General features: G+C 40.1%; 1 protein-coding gene across 6 annotated transcripts in view; it reads left to right on the top strand.

The window, feature by feature from the left end:
- LOC105496496 (nuclear receptor coactivator 3) overlaps positions 1 to 16,735 on the top strand; it is a 157,506-nt gene that overhangs the window by 124,565 nt on the left and 16,206 nt on the right. For 5 of the 6 annotated variants that reach the window (XM_011766997.2, XM_011767001.3, XM_071079167.1 and 2 more), the window contains 10 exons: positions 313 to 414; positions 2,033 to 2,205; positions 3,798 to 3,898; positions 5,736 to 5,910; positions 6,295 to 6,483; positions 6,656 to 6,757; positions 13,012 to 13,152; positions 13,567 to 13,714; positions 14,828 to 15,219; positions 15,392 to 16,263. In XM_011766997.2, coding sequence (XP_011765299.2) covers positions 332 to 414; positions 2,033 to 2,205; positions 3,798 to 3,898; positions 5,736 to 5,910; positions 6,295 to 6,483; positions 6,656 to 6,757; positions 13,012 to 13,152; positions 13,567 to 13,714; positions 14,828 to 15,219; positions 15,392 to 16,263 — 2,376 coding nt within the window. In that variant the 5' untranslated portion in view covers positions 313 to 331. Of the gene's footprint in view, positions 1 to 312; positions 415 to 1,476; positions 2,206 to 3,797; positions 3,899 to 5,735; positions 5,911 to 6,294; positions 6,484 to 6,655; positions 6,758 to 13,011; positions 13,153 to 13,566; positions 13,715 to 14,827; positions 15,220 to 15,391; positions 16,264 to 16,735 lie in introns of those variants that run through there. The other variant, XM_071079168.1, reaches the window with a different exon arrangement.

Here is a 16,735-nt window from a genome sequence, read left to right as displayed (position 1 = left end):
AGGTGATCCACCTGCCTCGACCTCCCAAAGTGCTGGGACTACAGGCATGAGCCACCATTCCCTGCAAGAGACACATTTTTAGTAGGACTTGAGGAACATTTCTGACTTGGAGTTGTACATACATTCTGCATAGTTATATTAGAATGTGAAATCTGAGGTTGTTTTCAGTATAGGCATTTATGAAAAAGAATATTGGGAATTATCTGTTTAAAGAAAGTAGTTCTGAATTACAAGATGCATTCAGTCATATAACACCTTCATAGAGTCATGTATATTTTTTAATGTGCTTATCTTATTTCTAATTATTCTTAGTTGCTGATGTATATTCAAGATGAGTGGATTAGGAGAAAACTTGGATCCACTGGCCACTGATTCACGAAAACACAAATTGCCATGTGATGCTCCAGGACAAGGGTAGGTGACTTATTTCCTGGTGCTTTACCACACTTGTTCTCTCCCTCTGCCTTTGTTTAAGGATAACATTTTAACTTCTGGTCATTTACATTCTCTGGTTAGATTTTTTGGTGGTTTCACTTCATGGTAAATAGAGTGTTACTGATGAGATGTACATCTTTCTGATGTAATAGAAGTTTTTTTTTTTTTTTATTGCTGATTCAGATAGAAGGTAGAATATTAACAATTTGTGATACTATAAGAATTTCTGAATGGAAGGCGGGGTAGGAGTTACAAATAGATGACCAAGGTTATGTCATATGTGTCCATGTGAAGAGACCACCAAACAGGCTTTGCGTGAGCAACAAGGCTGTTTATTTCACCTGCGTGCAGGTGGGCTGAGTCCGAAAAGAGAGCCAGCAAAAGGGTAGTGGGATTATCATTAGTTCTTACAGGTTTTTGGGATAGGCAGTGGAGTTAGCAATGTTTCCTGGGCAGGGGGTGGATCTCACAAAGTACATTCTCAAGGGTGGGGAGAATTACAAAGAATCTTCTTAAGAGTGGGGAGATTACAAAGAACCTTCTTAAGGGTGGGGGAGATTACAAAGTACATTGATCAGTTAGAGTGGGGCATAAACAAATCACAATGGTGGAATGTCCTCAGTTAAGGCTATTTTCACTTCTTTTGTGGATCTTCAGTTGCTTCAGGCCATCTGGATGTAAACATGCAGGCTTGGGCTCAGAGGTCTGACAGTTATTATAAGTAAGAATCTTTGCTGTCTTTTAAGAATGGGTAATAAGTTGATATTTTATCATTTGTTAGGTTGCATCCTTTTTTTACCAAGTGAAATGAGAAGCTTAAAAATTAGAAACAAAATAATGTAATCTATACAACACTACTCCATAGCTTTTAAAGTATTTGCCAAAGTCATGTCAATTGAGGTTTAATGTGATAGCTGAAAAATATCAATCTATGATGAATAAAACTTCATCATCAGTAAGTAGCTACCAGTGTTTTTGTTATTATTTGTTAGTTGTTTTATTATCTCTAAGAAGTAAAGATTATTTATTCATATTTTCTAGATGAAGTAACTGAGGCTAACTCTGCCCAAGGCCACCTAGCTAACAAAGATGGAACTGGATTTAGGTTTACGTGAATCTCTATTATGTTGTACTGCTTCTCCAAGACAGCATTTTTGATAGTTTACATTGGCTGGGTTTAGTTTGTTTACATATGAAAATAATAGGCTGGGTGTGGTGGCTCATACCTGTAATCCCAGCACTTTGGGAGGCCAGGGCGGGTGGATCACCTGAGGTTAGGAGTTCAAGACCAGCCTGACCAACATGGTGAAACCTCATCTCTACTAAAAATGCAAAAATTAGCCAGGTATGGTGGCGCATGCCTGTAATCCCAGCTACTAGGGAGGCTGAGGCAGGAGAATCGCCTGAATCCGGGAGGCAGAGGTTGCATTGAGCTGAGATCACACCATTGTACTCCAGCCTGGGCAACAAGAGCGAAACTCCGTCTCAAGGAAAAAAAAAAAAGGTAATAGTGTTGTATAGGGGCTGATTCTGCTAACAGCTCTTTTGTGATATGTATTATGTCTCCTTTCCTCCCTCTCTACCCTTTTTCCCTTAGTCTTACCTGCAGTGGTGAAAAGCGGAGACGGGAGCAGGAAAGTAAATATATTGAAGAATTGGCTGAGCTGATATCTGCCAATCTTAGTGATATTGACAATTTCAATGTCAAACCAGATAAATGTGCGATTTTGAAGGAAACAGTAAGACAGATACGTCAAATAAAAGAACAAGGTAATAAAAACACTCATGTCTTTTAAAACAGCAGTGGTTCCCAACCTTTTTGGCACCAGGGACTGGTTTTGTGGAAGCCAGTTTTTCCATGGACGTGGTAGAAGGGATGGTTTCAGGATGATTCAAGTGCATTATATTTGTGGTGTACTTTATTTCTATTATGATTACATTGTAACATATAATGAAATAACTATACGACTCACCATAATGCAGAAATCAGTGGGAGCCCTGAGCTTGTTTTCCTGCAGCTAGACGGGTCCATCTGGGGGTGACAAGATCATCAGGCATTAGAGAATCATAAGGAGCACACAACCTAGCTCCCTCGCATGCGGAGTTCACATTAGGGTTTGCACACCTGTGAGAATCTAATGCTGCTTCTGAGCTGACAGGATGTGGAACTCAGGTGGTAATGTGAGCGATGGGGAGGGGCTGTTGTAAATACAGATTAAACTTTGCTCACTTGCCCACTGCTGACCTCCTGCTGTGCGGCCCCATTCCTAACAGGCCATGGACTGATATTTGTCTATGGCCTGGGGGTCGGGGACCCCTGTTTTAGAAGGGACTTGTTGCTATATTTGCCTTTTTGCTCCTTTATTTGGGTAGAGACTACAACTGGTAGAGGCTAACAAGTATGGGAATAGACAAATGTGTTGACCAGCTGTGCTTTTTGTTATTTATATATTTATTTATTTTGAGACAGTGTCTCGCTTTGTCACCCAGGCTAGAGTGCAGTGGTGTGATCTCAGCTCACTACAACCTCCACCTCCTGGGTTCAAGAGATTCTCCTGCCTCAGCCTCCCAAGTAGCTAGGATTACAGGCACCCGCCACCACGCCTAGCTAAGTTTTGTATTTTTAGTAGAGACGGAGTTTCACCATGTTGGCCAGGCTGGTCTCAAACTCCTGACCTCAGGTGATCCACCTGCCTCAGCCTCCCATAGTGCTGGGATTACAGGCGTGAGCCACTGCACCAGGCCTCCAGCTATGGTTTTTTTTTTTTTTTTTGGAGACAGAGTCTTGCTCTGTCGCCCAGGCTGGAGTGCAGTGGCCGGATCTCAGCTCACTGCAAGCTCCGCTTCCTGGGTTTACACCATTCTCCCACCTCAGCCTCCCGAGTAGCTGGGACTACAGGTGCCCGCCACTTCGCCTGGCTAGTTTTTTGTATTTTTTAGTAGAGACGGGGTTTCACCGTGTTAGCCAAGATGGTCTCGATCTCCTGACCTCGTGATCCGCCCGTCTCGGCCTCCCAAAGTGCTGGGATTACAGGCTTGAGCCACCGCGCCCGGCCCAGCTATGCTCTTTAGAAATGGTTAACAGACAATTCCCTGTCATTTGTTAGTTCCCTTTCAGGAAGCTGTGGGATAGTACATTTAGTAGTGAAACAATTTAGGTATCTTCTGGCTTCCTGGGTAACTATGAAGTTTAGTTTTGATGTTATAATATTGTAGCATCATTCTCTTATGAGGAAACGTTTTGTATGTATGTATGGGCATGTGCATGTGTATCTTTATGTCTCTTCTGGGGACTATTTCAAGATGATTTAATCTATAACTGATAAGTGTGTTATTTGTTATACCACCTTCTGTCTTTTCAGGAAAAACTATTTCCAATGATGATGATGTTCAAAAAGCCGATGTATCTTCTACAGGGCAGGGAGTTATTGATAAAGACTCCTTAGGACCGCTTTTACTTCAGGCAAGTATAAAGATTTTAACTGTCCAGTAAGCTGTGTTGCAGTTTGATTTATTATAAAGTTATAAAAAAAGAATAAATTTTGGTTAGGAAATGAGAACAAAAAGAAAACATTTTTCTTTGAGACAATTCAGTATTCTGAATATGATGGTAAAATGCTCTTAAATTTACAATATACATAATTCAGGAAGCCTTGGCCCCCTAGTAAAAATATAGTTGCAAATTGAGAAATCACACATATACAAACATAAAAATATAAAGAAGCAGGAAAGGAAAGGTAACCTGTAATTTCACAGAGATATTTGGGTACAAATGGCCCTTTCATATCCATGGGTTTTGCACTGCAGATTTGGAGGCTGGGGAAGAAATAAAAAATAATGTTAAAACAATAAAAAATATGGCTGGGCGCAGTGGCTCACGCCTGTAATCCCAGCACTTTGGGAGGCCAAGGCGGGTGGATCACGAGGTCAGGAGATTGAGACCATCCTGGCTAACATGGTGAAACCCCGTCTCTACTAAAAATATAAAAACTAGCCGGGCGTGGTGGTGGGTGCCTGTAGTCCCAGCTACTACTCAGGAGGCTGAGGCAGGAGAATGGCGTGAACCTGGGAGGTGGAGCTTGCAGTGAGCCTAGATTGCGCCACTGCACTCTGGCCTGGGTGACAGAGCAAGACTCAGTCTCAAAAAAAAAAAAAAAAAAACCAATAAAAAAATACTTCAGTGTGATGACTATTTATATAGCATTTACATTGTATTAGGTATTATAAGTAATCTAGAGATGATTTAAATTATATTGGAATATATATGCATAGGCTATAGGCAAATACACCATTTTATATCAGGGACTTGAGCATCCTTGGATTTTGCCGTCTTTGGAAGGTCTTGGAACCAATCTTACACAGATACCGGGGGATGATGACTGTACGTTTTAGCTCAGACATTTTTGGTGAATTTTTGCATGATTAATCACATGGCACGCTTTGGTTTTATATTCTTGAGGAATTGTTAACACTTAAATATGTGCATTTTATTTGTTTAGGGGCTGAAGCCCTTCATAAAGTTAACTTGTCAACTTCTTTTTGTTTCAGGTAGTTTGTTCCAACTACTTTTAGTTGATCAGTTGTGAAATTCATCTTTGTAAATTCTCATTAAGGAATGCTGTAGCAGTTTCTGTAGCTTGACTTGGCATCAAATGGAAAAAATGGGAAGAGCTAAGGATGCTTTTCTCACTTTTAAAAGCTCCTTTGAAGATATAATTCTTTAAAAATTAGATTAGACATTAATTCAGATTTCATGCTGAACATATTTATGTACACACTCTGCCACCCCCAATTCTTCTTTTTTTCCCCCCCAATAAGGCCTGTAATAATGGTGCTAATGTTAGTAGTAATGGTGGCTTATAGTTGTTTGCAGTAATTAAGTCAGCAGTAGTTTTTACACATTTTGCTTATTACTATGGCTGCTGTTTGCTGATACTACTGTAACAAAATACCACAGACTTGGTAGGTTAAACCAAATAAATTTATTTCTTACAGTGTTGGAGGCTGGAAGTCCAGGATCAAGGTGTCGGCAGGATTGGATTCTCCATTTCTTGTCACTGTGTTCTCCCATGGCCTTTTCTCTGCATGCACATTCCTGGTGTCTTTCTCTCCCCTTATAGGATACCGGTCATATTGGATTAGGGTCCCCTCCCATATGACCTCATTTATCTTTAATTACCTCCTTGAAGGTCTTGTTTCCAAATACAGTTATGTTGATGGTTGGAGTTTCAATTTAAGAATTAGAGGAAGGAGTATACAATTCAGTTAATAACAGCCTGTATTAACATATCCTATTTTAGGCATTGGATGGTTTCCTATTTGTGGTGAATCGAGATGGAAACATTGTATTTGTGTCAGAAAATGTCACACAATACCTGCAATATAAGCAAGAGGACCTGGTTAACACAAGTGTTTACAATATCTTACATGAAGAAGACAGAAAGGATTTTCTTAAAAATTTACCAAAATCTACAGGTAGGCTTTTAATGTGTATTTTCTAAATAGGTTAAATTTTTTTCCTTGACCATTTCTTAGAAAATTGAATGTATCTTTTAGGAAGTCCAGCCATCAAATGAGGGTAGAAAGGCATGTGATTTAATAGCAAAATTTTGACATATGGTGTCAGTGAATTAAAAATTTGGTATACATTTTAAGAGGCATATAGTTACAAAATATGCAGTGAGATTTCTGTTAAAGTTGAAATTATTCATATGTTTTGTATATTGCCAGCCTGAAATGTTAGTATAGATATAACTATGGAAAACATGCATAATGAGAAAATGCAGCTTGAATTCTTGATAATGGTCATAGAATGAGTTACAAGCTTTTTAAAATGTCATTTCAATTTGTTTTCCAAAGTTAATGGAGTTTCCTGGACAAATGAGACCCAGAGACAAAAAAGCCATACATTTAATTGCCGTATGTTGATGAAAACACCACATGATATTCTGGAAGACATAAACGCCAGTCCTGAAATGCGCCAGAGATATGAAACAATGCAGTGCTTTGCCCTGTCTCAGCCACGAGCTATGATGGAGGAAGGGGAAGGTAAGAGCTATCATATGTTTGTGATGTTCATGAAACAAATAGTAGCCGTACTTGGAGTTTTGAAACTTCTGTTATAACTCTTCTTACTGAATTCCATGTCCTTGCTTGCCTATTGAACATACATATCCAAAAGTTAAGCATAATCCTTATCAGGGTGAATTTTTTATTATAGATTTGCAATCTTGTATGATCTGTGTGGCACGCCGCATTACTACAGGTGAAAGAGCATTTCCATCAAACCCTGAGAGCTTTATTACCAGACATGATCTTTCAGGTAAAAACTCTTTCCCTCCCTCTCTCTGTATGTGTGTATACGTACATTTTTATTTTGGAAATTTTTGTAAATGTTACTATTTTTAATCTGTACTATCATAAAAATGTATACCTACTACAATGAGTGCTTTATGTGTATCATTTTTCATGTTTCTTATGCAACCCTAAAAGAATTTCACTAAAATTCTTGGCATTTTGAGTTGGGTATGTTTGGCACTTTAAATCCCCCAAATAAATTAAAAAAACAAATTTAGGGGCACCTGGTTTTCTCTCCAAATGGCATTTTGCATCAGAATTTAGTGTTTCTTTACTCTAACTTCAAGCCTATTTGTCATAAAGAAACATGTTTAAAAAAAATTACAGGTAATTTAATGAGAATTATTGGGAGTAGTTTTTTTTTTTTTTTTTTTTTTTTTTTTTTTTTTTTTTTTTTTTTTTTTTTTTTTTTTGAGATGGAGTCTTGCTCTGTCACCCAGGCTGGAGTGCAATGGTGTGATCTTGCTTCACTGCAACCTCCACTTCTTGGGTTCAAGTAATTTTCCTGCCACAGCCTCCCAAACAATTGGGACTACAGGCACGTGCCACCATGCCCGGCTAATTTTAGTATTTTTAGTAGGGATGGGGTTTCACCATGTTGTCCAGACTGGTCTCGAACTCTTGACCTCAAGTGATTCGCCTGCCTCTGCTCCCAAAGTGCTGGGATTACAGTTGTGAGCCACTGTGTCTGGCTGGGAGTCATTCTTGACGTCAACCTCAGTCTTGGTCTGCCTTTTTTAATCATAGAAATAAAAAATTAAAGACATTGTGATTGGTAAGATGCATTAATGAAATTAAGCACTGTGGCAATATTATTTTTATTTACCTTCGGGGTTACTCTTATGGTCACCTAAGTGTAAATGAGGATGCCAAGGGTTTGTCATATATGCCCCATCTCAGAGATAAAGAAACAGAGGCTTGGTAACAGAGATTGGGTTATTGTCCAAGATCATGGCTAATAAGAAAATTTATAGCTCTGTCTGCCTGACTTAGCCTGTATTCTTTGCTTTGTGTAACACTAATTTTATAATGTGGACCTTTACCAAGTGATATAAAACTGGAGTTAGGTATACATAAACATAAAACATAGCTATCGCTATTACATATGTATGTGTATGTTTGTAATATGCATATATAATATACATAATACAGAATATTTTTAAAGAAATATTGCTATTTTTGCAGTCATTCAGCCATTTTATGCCATACTCAGTAACTTATCTTCAGGCTTTTTGAGATTAATTTTCACAATTAAAAATAAGTAGCAAAGAATTATTTTGACAATTCAAAGTACAATCTGTTTACGCTGATGGATATTACTTTTTTTTTTTTTTTTTTTTTTGAGACAGAGTCTTGCTTTGTCATGCTCAGGCTGGAGTGCAGTGGTATGATCTCGGCTCACTGCAACCTCTGCCTCCTAGGTTCAAGCGATTCTCCTGCCTCAGTCTCCCGAGTAGGTGAAATTACAGGTGCCTGTCACCATGCCCGGCTAATTTTTTCTATTTTTAGTAGAGACAGGGTTTCACCATGTTGGTCAGGCTGGTCTCGAACTCCTGACCTCAGGTAATCCACCTGCCTCGGCCTCCCAAAGTGCTGGGATTACAGCATGAGCCACCATGCCCGGCCGTATATTACTTTATATTTGAACATTTTCTCTGTATTAACTCACCTCAGATAAACATAGTGACAGCAATTTTTATATATTATTTTATGTTTTTAGAGTGGGTCTTTCTCTGCATGTCTTATGGTTTGGCAGTGTTAATTTTCTACTTGAATAGCCATGTTTTACATTTGTTACTGAAAATACTAAATAAAACATCTTTAAGCAGTTTAGCATCTTTGAAAATTATCTCATTAGTATATAAAAGCAATACATGTTTATTACAAAAGTTAGAAATTACCAAGCATGAAAGAAAACAGGACATGATGAAGAAAAATATTACCAAGCAAGAAAGATCAAATGCTTTGTGTGATTAACATCATTTAAAACTGAGATCCTACTTACCGTAGTTACAGTTAATGCCTTCCACGGGTATCTCTTATATTATAGGAGGCTTACTGCACTCAACACAATACATGTTTTGACCTCTGGATATATTTTATCTTCTGTCCCTGATGTGTTTCATATAATAAACTTTTTATGAACATCTATTTTGTATTTGTCATGTGGCCCAGGGCTAAACTCAGGGGAGGTGGTTGAGGACAAATCTTCTCTATTTTGGGCACAAGTGTACAGGTATTTACTCTTTCCTGGAATGCATTTGTCCCTTTTCCCTGCTCTCCCCCTGCTACTAATAAGATTTTTGGTCACCATTAAAATTCTGAATTTTAAACTGATTATTGGACTGGTGGTTTATCAATATTAGTGCCTTTTAAATATCCAGTAGTTTTTGCAGAATTACTTTTCACTATGAAGCCCCATAAGTTTTCCCAAACCAAACTTGGTTTTCTTCCGTATTTTTACCTTTCTAATGAAGATGTCATAGAAAGGATAAATACCTGGGCAAGCCTTTTTTTTTTTTTTTTTGAAATGGAGTCTTGCTTTGTTGCCCAGGCTGGAGTGCAGTGGTGCGATCTCGGCTCACTGCAACCTCTGCCTCCCGGGTTCAAACTTTTCTCCTGCCTCAGCCTACCGAGTAGTTGGGACTACAGGTACGTGCCACCACACTTGGCTAATTTTTTATATTTTTAGTAGAGATGGGATTTCACCGTGTTAGCCAGGATGGTCTCGAACTCCTGACCTCGTGATCCGCCCACCTCGGCCTCCCAAAGTATTGGGATTACAGACGTGAGTCACTGCGCCTGGCCTGGGCAAGCCTTTTCTATGTCTTTCCTGATTTGTGTGGAATCAGTTTATTGCCCACTTCTTTCAAGCTATTTGTCTGTACCTCTTGGGTCACGACTTCCATCATCACTGGGATTTGGCATATCTGTTGGTGCTGAGCATAAGAGATTGCCTAGATCTGATTATTGCATTTCTTTGTAAAACCTACACAAAACAGACAAAACAGATAACTATTGGCAATCTTGACATCAGCAGGAGTTTCATATGAAGTCTGCCATGTTTAACCATGGAGCATATTTTGTCACAGAAAAGATTACTGAGGATGTCCAGGTCAAAAACTGTGTGACCAGTTATTATGGCTTGGATCATTCTGTCTGCATTCAAAGATACAGAAAAGGCCTTGAAGCTGATCCAAGACCAGCCATGGAAGCTGGTCACATAGTTTTTGACTTGTATATCCTCAGTAATTAGTCTGAATTTTCTAAGGACACTTTCGTCATTCTGCAGATCAGCAAGGTTCATTTCAAAAACACAGTTCTTTAGGCCATCAGATGCAGTGTTGGTTCCTTGAGCCCTTTTGACTAGTTTGTTACCAATTGACTATTTGTTACCAATAGCTAGTGCTTTCACATCATACCAGTCTTTTTTAGAAAATGGATTAACCACTTTCTTCTTTGCTCCCTTTCTGCGACTTTTTGTAAGGCACTTGCTTTTGCCAGCTGCTTAGAGTGAAAAGGCCTAGACATTTTTTAAGGACCATCTGTTGTCATGAAACCTTCTTTAATTCCATGGTATTTTTGAGTATGTATATTTGGTGTCTTCACTGTATTTGATATTAAGCAAAAGTTGTCAGAAGCGTCCAGCATTGTAGAAATGAGTATTTGGTTAACCCTCTAAGTTTAGGTATTAAGTGTACAAAAATGCGATCATCTCTCAGATGCAAAGAATTGTCCCTGCTGGCTCTTTAAGCAGGTGTTTTCTCTTGCTTCATAGTTGTAGGGACAGAATCTGTTTGGACAAACAACTGTCCTCATAGATGTTATTTTTTTCCTTTACACGAAAATGAACTTAAGGTTATCTGGACATGTTATAGTCACTACATTCAGAAAGTAAAAGGAGTTTGTGTGATATACTCATAAATTCTGTACAGCATTTGGGAAAGCACTGTTTTTCTATACTCCCACATCACTTCTGACCCCAGATGTATTTTTTTCTCCACTAAACCAGTGCTCTGTCTGACATAAGCAGGGTGCCCTACAGTTTTAGTTTGGACAATTTCTACCTGGGTTTAGCATTAGATCTTATAAGTTTAAGGGTTCAGTCCCACAAGACTGCCTGTACTTCACTTCAGATGCCAGTTGCAAGTCCTGGCCTTCCGTACTTCTGACTGACTGGCTATAAATTGGGCCTCTGATCCTCTCCTTAGGTTTGATGGTTTGCTAGAATGGCTCAAGAAATCCGGAAATGCTTTACTCAGGTTTACTGGTTTCTTATGAAGGATACAACTCAGGAATAGCTCAATGGGAGAAATATATAGGACAAGGTATTAGGGGGTGGGGATGAGGTTTGGAGGTTCCGTGCCCTTTCTGGGCTTATAACCTTCCCAGCACCTTAATGTGTTCATCCTTTGGAAGCTCATCAAATCTCTTGTTCAAGAGTTTTTTTTGTTGTTGTTGTTGTTGTTGTTTTTTTTTTTTTTTTTTTTTTTTTTTTTTTGAGACGGAGTCTCACTCTGTCACCCAGGCTGGAGTGCAGTGGCGCGATCTCGGCTCACTGCAAGCTCCGCCTCCCGGGTTCACGCCATTCTCCCGCCTCAGCCTCCGAGTAGCTGGGACTACAGGCGCCCGCCACCGCGCCCGGCTAGTTTTTTGTATTTTTAGTAGAGACAGGGTTTCACCATGTTAGCCAGGATGGTCTCGATCTCCTGACCTCGTGATCCACCCGCCTCGGCCTCCCAAAGTGCTGGGATTACAGGCTTGAGCCACCGCGCCCGGCCTGTTGTTTTTTTTTTAAATTGGAGACGGAGTCTTGCTCTGTCGCCTAGGCTAGAGTACAGTGGCACTTTCTTGGCTCACTGTAACCTCTGCCTCCTGGGTTCAAGCCATTCTCCTGCCTCAGCCTCCCAAGTAGCTGGGATTACAGGCACGTACCACCACGCCCAGCTAAGTTTTGTATTCTTAGTAAAGACGGGGTTTTACCATGTTGACCAGGCTGGTCTCGAACTCTTGACCTTGTGATCTGCCCGCCTCGGCCTCCCAAAGTGCTGGGATTACAGACGTGAGCCACTGTTCCTGGCCCAAGAGTTTTTTTTTTTTTTTTTTTGAGACAGAGTCTCATTCTGTCACCAGGCTGGAGTGCAGTTGCGTGATCTCTGCTCACTGCAACCTCCGCCTCCCAGGTTCAAGCGATTCTCCTGCCTCACCCTCCCTAGTAGCTGGGACTACAGGCACGCGCCACCATGGCCAGCTAATTTTTGTATTTTTAATAGAGACGGGGTTTCACCATGTTGGCCAGGATGGTCTCAATATTTTGACCTCGTGATCCACCTGCCTTGGCCTCCCAAAGTGCTGGGATTACAGGTGTGCGGCACCGTGCTCGGCCAAGAGTTTTTTTAATAGAATTTAATCACCAGGCTCTCTTTCCTCCCTCATCCCCCATTCCTGGAGGTTAGTAGGTGGAACTACTAACAGAAAGTTCCAATCCTTTTTTTTTTTTTTTTTTTTTTTTTTGAGACGCAGTCTCGCTCTGTCGCCCAGGCTGGAGTGCAGTGGCCGGATCTTAGCTCACTGCAAGCTCCACCTCCTGGGTTTACGCCATTCTCCTGCCTCAGCCTCCCGAGTAGCTGGGACTACAGGCGCCCGCCACCTCGCCCGGCTAGTTTTTTGTATTTTTTTGGTAGAGACGGGGTTTCATCGTGTTAGCCAGGCTGGTCTCGATCTCCTGACCTCGTGATCCGCCCATCTCGGCCTCCCAAAGTGCTGGGATTACAGGCTTGAGCCACCGCGCCCGGCCTCCAATCCTTTAATTACTTGGTTTTTCTGATACCAGCTCCATCCCGAGGTGATGTAGAGACCCCAACCTAAGTCACCTCATTAGCATAAATTGAGGTGTGTTCCGAAGGGGCTCTTTATGAATAACTTGAAAATACTTTTATTACTCAGGAAATTCTGAGGATTTTAGATAGGAGCTCTGTGCTAGAAATCTGACAAAGGCCAAATGTATTATTATACTCCTTAGCAGAACTTGTAGGGAGAATCCTGTGGTGCTATGTCTTAAGGAGAAAAGCTCTGGATGTAGTAGAAATTTGGATCAGAGAAGGTGGAGCAAAGATTTAATATCTTTTATTCTATTCTCCAGTGCTAAGCCATGTGTAGGCAGTCGGTAAATACTTGTGGGCTGGATATAACTCTTTTTTTCCTTTTTCTGTTTAATAGGGAAGGTTGTCAATATAGATACAAATTCACTAAGATCCTCCATGAGGCCTGGCTTTGAAGATATAATCCGAAGGTGTATTCAGAGATTTTTTAGTCTAAATGATGGGCAGTCATGGTCCCAGAAACGTCACTATCAAGAAGGTAAAGAATTTTGGGGTTCTTTTTTATCATTTTATTCTTTAGAGACAGGGCCTTGCTATCTTGCCCAGGCTGGACTCAAACTGCTGGGTTTAAGTGATCCTTCTGCCTCAGCTTCTGAGTAGCCGAGACTGCAGGTGCACACCACCATACCTGGTTTTGGGGTTGATTCTTGATCTTGTTTGTCATTATGTTTGGTATACACATGGCTGTAGTTGCTGCTGTTTTGTTGGTGAGGGGTAGAAAAATGATTCCTGAGTGTTCTTATTTCACCCTGTTGATAATTTTGGTGCAGATCCAGTCTTTCCTTGGATTTTTAGAAATGTTGTACTTGAAGTATATTTCCTCCCTATCCCCTCCTATATATATTTGTTTTGCTGACTGTAGTTACCAGTGATGGGATATTTTCCCCAACAGCTTATCTTAATGGCCATGCAGAAACCCCAGTATATCGATTCTCGTTGGCTGATGGAACTATAGTGACTGCACAGACAAAAAGCAAACTCTTCCGAAATCCTGTAACAAATGATCGACATGGCTTTGTCTCAACCCACTTTCTTCAGAGGTAATGATAGATTACTGTGTATTGTAATATGAAATGCAGCAGTGTTCTCAAAATGCTTTATTATTAAAGTAAAAAAGGAAGGGACAAAATGAGACAAAACTTAGGAAGGTTATTGGGTTTGATGAAATGAGTTTAGATTCCTGGATTATGATTTGTTTAAGGTTGTATTTTTATGTGAAAGTGATTATTTATTAAATACTTTACAGGAAAGTTAGGGGATGGAAAGGCTAAAGGGTGGATAAAAGAGCATATAAAATCTGATTACATGTCTTGCCATTCATTTCTGATGATGTGTTTTGCTTTGGGGACTGCATTTAAAATTTGAGGCTACATTTTAAGAATAAAGGTAGTTACTGTCAGTGTTGGTAGTGGCAAATAAGAAATGCATGAAGGGGAGGATATTCACCCATTAATTATCTTGAATAATTTGCAGGTACCTCCAGGTGAAGCCCTAGATAATGTGGCAACTCTAATAAAGCCCACCTGAAACTCCAGTTAACATAGCTGTTGGTCTTTCATAATACTACAGTGGTCTTAGTCATATAGATTCTGTGGCTTACTGAAAAATGTTATTAGGTAAATAATTGATCGATACGTAGACTGGAATTGTCACTAGGTATTGGAATGTTGCCTAAAAAGTTAAGTTCCTGGGTAGTTAATTCATCCCATTTTTAAAATTCCCTCTCCCTGCCTTTCTTTCTTTCTTTCTTCTTCTTCTTTTTTTTTTTTTATTAAACAGAGACAGGGTCTTGATCTGTCGCCCAGGCTGGAGTGCAGTAGTGCCATCACAGCTCACTGCAACCTCGAACTCCTGGGCTCAGGCGATCCTCCCACTACAGCCTCTTGAGTAGCTAGGACTACAGATGTGTGTCACTATGCCTGGCCAATTTTTAAATTTTTAGTAGAGACATGATCTTGCTGTGTTGCCCAGGCTGGTTTCAAACTCCTGAGCTCAAGTGATCCTCCTGCCTCAACTTCCCAAAATGCTGGGAATATAGGTGTGAGCCACTGTAGCTGGCCGGTGTTTAAAAATTTTATTTTATTTTAAATCTGATGAAAGGCTTTTATGCATGCTTATAATTTTTTAGTAAAAGTTTGATGTTTGTTTTGCAGAGAACAGAATGGATATAGACCAAACCCAAATCCTGTTGGACAAGGGATTAGACCACCTATGGCTGGATGCAACAGTTCAGTAGGCAGCATGAGTATGTCGCCAAACCAAGGCTTACAGATGCCGAGCAGCAGGGCCTATGGCTTGGCAGACCCTAGCACCACAGGGCAGATGAGTGGAGCTAGGTATGGGGGTTCCAGTAACATAGCCTCATTGACCCCTGGGCCAGGCATGCAATCACCATCTTCCTACCAGAACAACAACTATGGGCTCAGCATGAGTAGCCCCCCACATGGAAGTCCTGGTCTTGCCCCAAACCAGCAGAATATCATGATTTCTCCTCGTAATCGTGGGAGTCCAAAGATAGCCTCACATCAGTTTTCTCCTGTTGCAGGTATTTATGTTGACATTTCCTTTTTTTTTCTTTTTAAGTAATTCTTCTTTCCATACTACTGTAATTCTTGTAAAGTTAATCTCTTTTATAATATAAACTTTGAGTAATTAAGTTGTATTTTGTTACAGTGACTGGTAGTCTAATTATTTTCCTAAATTTTTTTCAAATTCAGGTGTGCACTCTCCCATGGGATCTTCTGGCAATAGTGGGAACCACAGCTTTTCCAGCAGCTCTCTCAGTGCCCTGCAAGCCATCAGTGAGGGTGTAGGGACTTCTCTTTTATCTACTCTGTCATCACCAGGCCCCAAATTGGATAACTCTCCCAATATGAATATAACCCAACCAAGTAAAGTAAGCAATCAGGATTCCAAGAGTCCGCTGGGCTTTTATTGCGACCAAAATCCAGTGGAGAGTTCAATGTGTCAGTCAAATAGCAGAGATCACCTCAGTGACAAAGAAAGTAAGGAGAGCAGTGTTGAGGGGTCAGAGAATCAAAGGGGTCCTTTGGAAAGCAAAGGTCACAAAAAATTACTGCAGTTACTTACCTGTTCTTCTGATGACCGGGGTCATTCCTCCTTGACCAACTCCCCGCTAGATTCAAGTTGTAAAGAATCTTCTGTTAGTGTCACCAGCCCCTCTGGAGTCTCCTCCTCTACATCTGGAGGAGTATCCTCTACATCCAATATGCATGGGTCACTGTTACAAGAGAAGCACCGGATTTTGCACAAGTTGCTGCAGAATGGGAATTCACCAGCTGAAGTAGCCAAGATTACTGCAGAAGCCACTGGGAAAGACACCAGCAGTATAACTTCTTGTGGGGACGGAAATGTTGTCAAGCAGGAGCAGCTAAGTCCTAAGAAGAAGGAGAATAATGCACTTCTTAGATACCTGCTGGACAGGGATGATCCTAGTGATGCACTCTCTAAAGAACTACAGCCCCAAGTGGAAGGAGTGGATAATAAAATAAGTCAGTGCACCAGCTCCACCATTCCTAGCTCAAGTCAAGAGAAAGACCCTAAAATTAAGACAGAGACAAGTGAAGAGGTAATTTGTTTTCTGTATATTTCAGCTCATATTTCATCATTTTTCTGTTAGAAATTTAATGTAATATACAAATTCTTCGATTTTAGGTTTATTTAAAGAAAGTTAAATCTTTAGCTGCCATTTCTTTATAATTATTTTGGGTGTCAGTAAAATTATGATGTAATTTAGAAATAACAGATGTGTATGTTTTAAGATGCGAATATAACTCTTTAGTAGCCACTATGAAATTTTGTCATGGAGGTGTTTATTGCTGGAATGGGCAGATTGGGTCATTAAGAGAATGATAGAAGTAATCAGGAAAAAAAAAACAAACTTGTATTAAGCAGCATAATTTTGATTTTAAGGTAAAATCAAGTTTCATGTATAAGATGACATTCTGTATAAGCATTTCCCAAACTTACAGGATATATTAATATGCACTTGAGCAAATGAAAGGCTTAAAGTTAGAATGTGGGCTTAACCTAGTGTTCAC

This window comes from Macaca nemestrina, chromosome 15, assembly GCF_043159975.1.
Source record: "Macaca nemestrina isolate mMacNem1 chromosome 15, mMacNem.hap1, whole genome shotgun sequence".
In the NCBI taxonomy this organism is placed as follows: Eukaryota; Metazoa; Chordata; class Mammalia; order Primates; family Cercopithecidae; genus Macaca; species Macaca nemestrina.
This window is presented reverse-complemented; position numbering and strand designations above follow the sequence as displayed.